We start from the raw sequence: 9908 nt of genomic DNA on the forward strand, positions 1-9908 counted from the left end.
GTTGTAGTGTATGTTCATGAACAATAAACTTTTGTTTATTTATAAATCGTTTGCGCACATCTACCTCGACAATAATCGGTCTAACACTCGGTTTAACATCATCATTCACTTCGTTTGGTTTAACAGTATCCTTCACTTCGTCTGATTTAACATTCATCCTCACAATAGTTTTGGGAAACATATATGTGTGCATCATATCTAATACCTCCAATGATAGAAAAACATATTTAAAATTCAAAGTATCATACATATCTGGATATGCATATCCGGACCACACTAAAGTTTGTCCGGAGATGCATATCTGAACTCAACGTTCATGTTTTTAACACACAAAATTGTTTAATGCAAGAAATGAGAGATGACATGAATAAACTTTATCTTAAATTTCAGCTTTTTTTTTGCTCTCTTTGATGTGATAAAATACAAGAATGATGTTTTGGTGTTGAAAAATTAATTGAAAATGGAAGAAATTTTTGAAGGATTTTGAGAGTGAAGTTTACTTTCAGCGTGAAAAAAAAGATCATTTAAGGTGGTGTTTTATCCAATTTTCCACTTGACATTTTCGGATATGCATCTCCGAAAACATCACGGAATTGTTAATTAAAGCAACTCACCGAATAAAAACACCATAAGTGAGTACAAGTATTTCAGAAATTTATCTCCCGATATACCACAAATAATATTCGTATATATCTCCGCACAAAACTTTGTTCAAATGGGATAGTTTTCAAAAATTACAAAGGATTGTGTAATTTTGGGTGCGTTCATCTCCGACACATAAATGATATTTTTGGATTTCCAAAAATGCAAGATTTATAAATAACATTTTGAAAGTTTGTAATATACATTGATCTGCAGAATACAAAGATGTCACTATTCCAAATATATGATTGAAACAGCTTTGCTTAGCTGGGGTCTTGTGAGTTGAGTTGTCACCAAAGCCTTTAGCACCCTCCCTCTCTCCTTCAACATCTATACCACTAGCAATTTGACCTTATTTTTCCTTTTTCGAAAGTATTATGTCAGTCCATAATTATCTTGTATAGAGAAAGAAGAAGAAAAGGATACACAACCTTTTACAATAAACATTATCAATAAAAATAATCATGTACATAGAATCATGAAAAGAAAAAGGAAAGTGACCCTTGCGTGAAATGCTATGCATACAAATAGGACCTTTTTGAAGCCTGTCTTATTCTTATACCAAATATTTTACAATTTACATACAAAATTTACATTTAATTAATGTACTTTATTATTAATATTTTGGTTAATATTTCATTTCATGCCCCTCAAAAAAACGATAAAAACGGAAAAAGTTGGTTAGGTGGAAGTTGAATGATAATCATAAACTTCTGCTTGTTTTTGTGATATCTCTCTCTTTCTGGTTGTGGAAGCAAAAGAGAAGATGGCGTATAGAAGAAGGCAAGGCATATCAAGAGCTTCAACATTCAAAGAAGAAATTCATTCATCATTGGATGATGATCCTAAAGATTCTCATCAACAAAATGGTTCTACACCTTCCCTCTCTTCTTCTAATTCTTCTTCGCCTTCGCTCGCCGCTCAAGCCATTAAAGCCTCCGCTGCTCGTCGTCAGCCTGCTCTTTCTTTTGCCTTTGACTCCTCTCATCCTGACTATCAACGATCCACGGTATTCGGTTCTCGATTTCTCTTTTGAATATTTTGATATCAGGTGTTAATTTATCAGACATTTGTTTATATGGATAGATCTTAAGTTGAATATAATGGTTTGAATGAATGCATTGATGTAGAGTTTTGATGCTTATGGAAATGACAATAACAAATCTGGTTTCTGGGGTGTTTTGGCTCATAAAGCCAAATCAATTCTGGATGAAAACAATTCAGATCCACAACAACATGACACCAAGCCAGAAGGACTCAAATCACACTCACTTAATACCTTTTCTAGCCCTTTTTCAACTCAGGTGATTGATTAACTTATGTAATACAATTCTTGTTCATTTTATCATATAATGCTGCATAATTATATGTTTGTTCTTTACATTATTAGTTGAATATGAATTAACTTATTTGTGTGAGTTTTTGGTAATTGAAGCCATTTTGTCAACCTCCTGACTCGAATAAAAGAATGGACAATGCTTCGATTCGGAAGGGATTGGATGCAATCACTACTTCCCTCAATCATCTAGGTGACACCTTTGAGAAGGCTTATGAGGTACCTATCTATCTGTGGATGAGTCTATCTGAATTTCATATGTTTGATAGTGCGCATCGATGAATTTCACTGTTACTTCTTTGATTTCCTCAGGATGGAAAAACAATGGTGGAGAGTAAGACAGCAGACCTGAGATCTCAAATCAGGCGAAAAGGTGACGGCACAAACCAAGCTTCAAGTATAAGGAATCCATGGCAGCAATCAGATCAGACACAGTCTCATTCTCCCCGTGAATCACAACTCAAGGCATCACGCGACGTAAGGTGCCAACTTTGTAATCATGTGTAACGGTTGCAGCCTCGTTAGTTCTTGTAGTGTAGCCATAGATGATATAGAACATCTTATAATGATCTTAGAATTGTTAATAGATTTTAACTTAGTAGCATCTTTTCTTTGTCCCTCTCATGTGATTAATTTAAATTTAGTTCACATATGAAACATACATATTCTACTATCCAAGTTCTGTCAGGTTTAGAGAGAAACAAACATTAATATAATAGCTCTACATGTAAAATTTCACTGCAAAAAACTATAGCTTATGTAACCAAACAAGCTACGTTTCCTTTCGCTTTGATTTCAGGTGGCATTGGCAACAGCAGCAAAAGCAAAATTACTTCTTCGTGAGCTAAAAACCGTTAAAGCGGATTTAGCATTTGCTAAAGCGCGTTGTGCTCAACTTGAAGAAGAAAATAAACTACTCAGGGAACGAGAAGGAAGCGACAAGGGACTTATCCGTGATGATGATGATCTGGTATTGATTAGTTTGTTGTTTACCTATGTGAAATTTATATTGAGATGCCAAAGAAATTTGAAAGTGCCATATTATTATTTGATCTCCTCAGATTCGGCTTCAAATGGAGACTCTTTTAGCTGAAAAGTCTCGTTTGGCTAATGAGAACGAGACATATTCAAGGGAAAACCGTTTCTTGAGGGAGATCGTGGAGTATCATCAGCTGACAATGCAGGATGTGGTGCAACTTGACGATGGAATGGAAGACGTCGCAGAACTTTATCCATTGCCTGTGAATGGAATCACTAGGTTGTTATCTGGCTCACCACACTCGTTATCACCTACACCGACATCGCCTGACGAGGTTTCTCTAGGGTCAACAAAAGTAATGTTTCCTGTGCCAGAAGAAGTAGATGATGATGAGAATACATCAGAAGAAAATGAGACTCCTACTAGTGTCTCAGCTTCTCAAAATGCAGAAAAATGATCCTACTTTTTTGTTTATAGGGTTATAGTTTTAGATGAGATTCTCTTGTTTTGAGGAATATATGCATGTTTTGTAACATATATTCATTGATTTACTATACCTGATTGTAATGTGAGGACTGAGGAATTAAGACCATGGGAGTATTTGATACTCATGTCTGTTTTGTGTGTAACTTTCCTGTCACTGTGAGGTTGGTTTGGAAAACTCCTTTATGTTTTTCATGTGTATTGGCTGATCAAATTTTGTTGAACGGCCTATTACAAATATTGGAGGTTTTATTAGCATTTCAAATGTATTCAAATGATAACAGGATCAGGTGTATTATGCTTGTGTAAAATGCTCCATCAAGGGAATGAAACAAGGTAGTATAAATTAAGTTATGAATCACCTCAAAACTCTCAAATTTTACATTGCTCGGAACACCATAAAGCCTTCGCAGTAACTGCTCATAAGGATGTGATTCAGTGAAGCTAATCACTTTTTTACTGATGAAGAATAAAAATTTAAGAAAACATGTATGCCAATTTCAAATCAATTCATTAATTCACAAGGGGGAAAAAAGACAAACCCATGCTATACGCCCATGGGTTTATGACAAACATTAAATCACATTTACAACTTTTTTTCTTATACATACAGGTTATAAAAACTACTGTTTGTTTTTTTCTTTTAAATCCAAATATAATCGACACTAAAATTTATTATTCACCTCTTTTATGTCAATATATCTTAATATAAATCATTTTCCATTCAACTCCCAATGAATTTTGTATAATTCATTCATTTAAAACCAATTTTTGTCAACATAAAATCAAATCAAACACTGCTGATTGAATCAAATCAGACAAATTTAATGGCAAATCTGCAATCACTTGTAATGGCCATATTGATCCAAGTTGAAGGTTGAGAAGTCATTTTTGTATCCGGTCTATATATAGACCAATTTTTGTCAACATAAAATCAAATCAAACACTGCTGATTGAATCAAATCAGACAAATTTAATGGCAAATCTGCAATCACTTGTAATGGCCATATTGATCCAAGTTGAAGGTTGAGAAGTCATTTTTGTATCCGGTCTATATATAGACCAGATACATTAGTTATTTAATGAATCTATAATTATTTAATGAATTTAAAAAGGGAAATTTGCTTATAATATAGGACGGAGGGAGTATTTATTAGATTTACTGAAATGTGAGATTTTTATAACCTGCCGGTGGAGCAAACAACTTTGTCTTGCAAACCACACTCAAACAAATACAACAAAAAAAAACAATTAAATTTGCTAATTTGATTCACAATATATGACAATCAAAGTTGAGAGAAATAGACCTTCATTCCTTTTAAATGAAGCCCCTCGCATTTAATTATACATTCAATAAACTCCTAGTTACAGGGTCATATAATACACTTAACCTCTTACAAGTACATTATATGAATAATAGGTGACAAGTTAAATCCTATTTAGCTGCATTCATCTTCTCAGAGTGTCTCCAAAATGCCTCCAGTGAATTTTACATGTGTTGATGTATATTGATCAGGACTGCTGTTTTAAAAATAAAGCTTCAAAACAGAAAAACTTCCTGGTTTGTATCATGAGTTTAGAATAACTGGAAAAACAAACTTGTAGAGCCATCACCAAATGACCTGAGGTCTGCAGGTTTTACCAAAGCCCTGCACAATGGGCAGGTCCTTTCCCTCTCAAACCTATCAAATAAGATGATCAGGAGTCAAAAATATCAAATGTTTTTAAAGCTGTAATTTTATATTTATTAATTCAGTTCATTTTTGAAAAATGTCTTTTTAACTTGATTTTTCACGCTTTGTAAACTACCATGCAGTACTTTGCTAGTTTGCTTTTTAAGCACAGTACTTGCTAGTTTGACGGAAATGTAAATGAAAAGTGTATATTCTTATGCAGACCATTACACAAGATAACAGCAAAGCAAGTCTCACCACTCTGATACACAGTCTTCGCAGAAAATGTGTTTACAGCGAAGTAAGATTGGGGCATGCATCTTCTCTTGACAAATGGCACAAAGATCACCCGCTGCAACAACCTGTCATCAGACAAACTACTTGCATTAACAACTTGCTGCTCCCATATTGCAAATAGAATGACAGAGAAAGTGTGATATGCGTCTAAACATTAGACCTCATAATCATGTAGTGAAACTTTAAAAGCAATAGTGTTAATTTCTACTTATGTTATATCTCAACCCTACAGTCATAGGACAAAATTAAAACATTCCACTGCTCATTTGAAAATTATGACGATATTTAAATGTTTAATTGATATGCTGAAAAAAATGGCATCTTAATAATAGGTCAGATCAATGAACATTGAATACGCTAGTAAAAAAATTCCAGAACCAGGCTTAACAAGGCTTCATATTGCTTCTGTTGTAGGCTTATAATGCTCAATAAGTGTTTCTTAAATCCAGATTTGAAACACCCACGACAAAGCAAATAATAATAATTCATTGTATAATATGATGGCACCATTTCTTTTTTTTTAAATACCATCCATAATAGTAGGCTTATTCTAAAGTGAACAAGTGGCCCAAGTGTTCCGCTCCATTGTGCACAATTTATTTATTTTGTGAATATTTGGGTTGAGCAGCAACACAGGTCTTATCACAGAGATCCGCACATGATTATCTCATCTGTTCCATTACTAACTTCTATTTTTCAACTTTGACGGGTTGGTATCACTTTCCCCTACTGACGCATCTCCGGAGCACCTCAACTGCCCCTTCCCCCACTCTTATAGTTTCTGATTAAAGTCAAAATATAACGGAAACACTAACAGGCAGTAACCTAAAACTACAGATGTTGGAAAATAGATTAGAAGCTTTATCAAGTATAGAATAAATATAAAGGGTGGACTGGTGCCTCGGTTGCTGGTTTGGAATGACAATTTTCGTTTCACGTTTCAGTTGTAGTTATTAGTTAACTAAAAAGCACTATGGTTTCTAAAATAGTACATACTAGAGAAAAGTTAACTGAACTCACTCAAGATAACAGAATAGACAACCACCAAACCAAATTGGGACAAAAAACACAACAGGACAGCAACTCAAATAACAGAAATTGTCATTTAACAACTAAAAAAGGTAATTTGCAGGGACAATGGATAAACATTGAAACTTTAACAATTGATTGACCAACAGTAAATCAAATGAAGGCATCCATAGTACCTGCTCTGATGTTGCATGAGCCCCATAGTGTACTTCTTTACGTGACAATGCCTTCACTGAAGCAAAGAAAGATTGCACCTGAAAAGCGAAAACAACTAAACAGTTAAGAGAAGAACCACCAGATGTCAACCCATGCTATACACATACAGTACTTTAATTATATATCTAAAAAATTAGTGTATTGTGCATAAAAATTTAAAGGACACTTCATTGTAACCCATCTGATGACTTCATAGTTTGAATCATTACCACAAATGATTAAACAATGAGTAAATTAAAATGTCCATGAGGGGTCACAACTTAAGGGAAGAAATTAGAAAAAAAAGGTTTAACAAATATTACATAGTTTAGTTTAAAAAACAAAGAAAACTAGTAAAGAGAAAAAAAGTTTAAATAATGGAAGTATGCACTACCTGAATATTTGTTTATATTTAAGTGAGAAATTAGAAGTAGATGGATACTCTTCACATGCTACACTCATACAAACATAAATTTTGAAAGAATATCTCACCTTTTCAACAACAGATGTGAGCTTAAATGTTAAATACAACCCTGTCATCAGTGATGAAAAGAGACTTCCATATTCTTTGTTCAGGAAGAAACGATACCAAACTGGTGTTGGCAATAAAGCTCGGTAAAGCAGGAGGAGGTATTCAACTAAAGTCAGCATTTGCCCCTAATAAATAAATGATGGTACAATCAGATATGTAATGTGCAAGATACAGATCCTGAACTCATCAAAACTCTTGGGCAACTTAAAAGAAATAGCAGAGGTGTAGGTAATAATATAACTTAAAGAGAAGAAGAAAAACCCGCCTTCAGATACTCTTTTATTCCCAAAACATTAAACACTAGCACTAAATTTCCCTAGTGCTTCATAATGTATTACCTCACCTGCTTACGATAATTGCGGCCTCTGCTATTCTTGTAATACATTAACAATATACACTTGAATATCATTGCAGCCTGGCGCGCCAAAGTATCTGAAATTTCAAAACAAAAATTGTAAATCAATGGAATTAATTATCCACTCATTGAATTTCACAAAGAATAAATAATTCCATAATGAGCAGCATGCAAGAGTTTCCATCACTGTAGTAGCTTCAATATGTGAAACATCAGTGAGCATTACTAGAAAAAAAATCATTCAGAAACAAGTATCAATTGAGTACCCATGAAGAAAAAATCCAATGGCAACATAATAGAAGTACAAACCTCTGCATTTATTATAGAGGTAATTATAAGGAAAATTTTGAGTGAACTACAATACAATTGCACTTTCAAATAAACTTAACAGCAGGTTAGTTGTAAGTTGAAAGGAAAAAGTAAATAACAAGATATTACTAGAACAAAACACAAGCATAAAATGAAGTTAGAAACATGGCCAGTAATTAGGATGGAGAAACACACCATTCACCATGATGATGAAAATAGCATGCCAGAAAGGCGGTATTTCTTTGGGAGGAAGCATGACTAATGGATACATTAGATCATCATTCTGATACCACCAATAAACACCAACCACATGAAGTGCAAAAGCAACAGAAATTCCAATCAAAACAGGCATTTTCCTCTCTCCCTGTAGCCACCAAAATAAAATGAAAAAGTGTATCAAACAGCATGATATTTGCATACATTAACAACACTTTTTCCACATCTTGTGGACAAAAGAACACATAAGCACAAAGTCTCACCTTCAAGGCCGTTTGTTTCCGCATAATGTCATTTGACTTGAAAAGAACAGCAGCAATCCAAATGGTAACGAAAAACCCTGCAATAATATAAAAATCACCAAACTAATCGGTAAAATACAAGTTTCTAAAACAAAAAGTAGACACAAATTGATAATGATTGATAATGATAGTAGTAAACAAAAATAGTGAATTGAGAATGAACCTTGCAAATGTTGGCGAATGAAAACCACTAAAAGAAGCAAAGAAAAGGGCAAGACTTGTTCAATCCACCTAGCAGCATGCTGAATATCATATCTCTGGTAAGAAGAATCTCTTCCATTAGCACCAACGCCATCACCACCACCTGCTTCTGCATCAACATTTCCACTCCCGGACCTCGAAACACCCTCACCATCGCCATGTGAAGGGGAAGACGTCATCCCAGCCGCAGCCGCAGAACCATCGTTCACGTTGACCACCAGTGGCGTAGCCTCATCTTCCCTGCGATTATCTTGCTCAGTAGCACCGATGATCCTAATTGAAACCTCACCGTCATTGGAGACAGAATCGGGATTAGGTTGGTGCTGGTTCGACCTCGGGGGAAGAATACCAGAATATTCCAGAAGCGCTGATAACGGTGCTTGAATTATGCTGGCTGCTGACGGGAATCCGTATCTTCTCGAACTCATCGATGAAGAAGATGCTGATGATGATGATCCGGCAACCGGAGAGCCTCTGAACATGTCCCCACTCCCTTCCATTGACGTCGAATCCGTAACCCTAACTCTGAATCATACAAAAATGAGGATCGGAAAATAGCGTTGACGTTGACGTCGACGACGACGCTGATGATGGAATGAAAGGGGAAGATAATCGAAGATATAGAAGGAAAGTGAAAGGATTGACCTGTGAAGAGGATTCTCTGAGAATGAATAGAATCAGAGGAAAAAAGGGGTTAGGGTTTTGGGTTTGAAAGGGTGAAGATTGATGATAAAAGAAATTAGGGGTTGAAAATGAGGGTTATGAAGGTTGGAGTAATGGAGAATTGGTTAAAGGAGTTTGTGATTGATTTTCTGTGTTTCTCGCAGGCTCGCTCGCTCTCTGGTGGGGAGAATGGCGCCAGAGAGAGAGGAGAGAGGAGAGAGAAAAAGAGCTACGGGACAAAGCGCGAGAGATGAAAGAAAAGAGAAGCAACCATTTCGGATACTATACTTGCTTTGTTTTCTCATCCCCCAATTCATATTTTTCCCATTTCATTTTTTACATCATGTATGTATGATCTATGTGCATACCATGGACATAACATGGACATATTATATAACTACAATTCAAATATTCTTTATCCAACAAATATAAATAAATGTAGTTGATTGTCACATTTAAAATTAAAACTACTAAGAGCAAAATGTAAAGGAAAGTGCAACCACATCATGATACATTGTTTTATAGCAATTGCCATCTATTTCATCATGGCCCATTTCAATGCTTGATTTAAAACAAAAGAACAATCCAGGATAGAGTTATTGTCATTTTATGCTATTTATAGTTGTTCATGCATGGCTATATGGTTATGTCGGTTGCAGTATTCATGATATCACATTATACATGTATATGTCAATG

At 34.9% G+C, this 9908-nt stretch overlaps 2 protein-coding genes across 3 annotated transcripts; one reads left to right on the top strand and one right to left on the bottom strand.

Moving 5' to 3' along the window:
* The first annotated feature begins 1286 nt into the window (after nucleotides 1-1286).
* LOC127127256 (uncharacterized) lies at nucleotides 1287-3698 on the top strand. Its single transcript, XM_051056396.1, has 6 exons — nucleotides 1287-1651; nucleotides 1773-1946; nucleotides 2078-2197; nucleotides 2291-2455; nucleotides 2778-2948; nucleotides 3040-3698. Exons 1-6 carry the CDS (start codon nucleotides 1409-1411, stop codon nucleotides 3412-3414), a joined length of 1248 nt encoding a protein of 415 aa, XP_050912353.1. The 5' UTR covers nucleotides 1287-1408; the 3' UTR covers nucleotides 3415-3698.
* A 1034-nt stretch (nucleotides 3699-4732) lies between these two features.
* LOC127127257 (uncharacterized) lies at nucleotides 4733-9518 on the bottom strand. 2 transcript variants are annotated; one of them, XM_051056398.1, is made up of 9 exons: nucleotides 9195-9518; nucleotides 8512-9074; nucleotides 8310-8386; nucleotides 8026-8194; nucleotides 7510-7598; nucleotides 7127-7291; nucleotides 6616-6693; nucleotides 5372-5475; nucleotides 4733-5122 (listed from the first exon to the last, which is right to left on the bottom strand). In XM_051056398.1, the coding sequence occupies exons 2-9, from the start codon at nucleotides 9047-9049 to the stop codon at nucleotides 5017-5019; spliced, it is 1326 nt and encodes a 441-aa protein (XP_050912355.1). In that variant the 5' UTR covers nucleotides 9050-9074; nucleotides 9195-9518; the 3' UTR covers nucleotides 4733-5016. The 2 variants fall into 2 exon arrangements, with proteins under 2 accessions (XP_050912355.1, XP_050912354.1); XM_051056397.1 differs by having other exon boundaries at nucleotides 8512-9517.
* Between the last annotated feature and the right edge of the window lie 390 nt (nucleotides 9519-9908).

The sequence above is a fragment of the Lathyrus oleraceus genome, chromosome 3 (genome assembly GCF_024323335.1).
Source record: "Lathyrus oleraceus cultivar Zhongwan6 chromosome 3, CAAS_Psat_ZW6_1.0, whole genome shotgun sequence".
NCBI classification, from domain to species: Eukaryota; Viridiplantae; Streptophyta; class Magnoliopsida; order Fabales; family Fabaceae; genus Lathyrus; species Lathyrus oleraceus.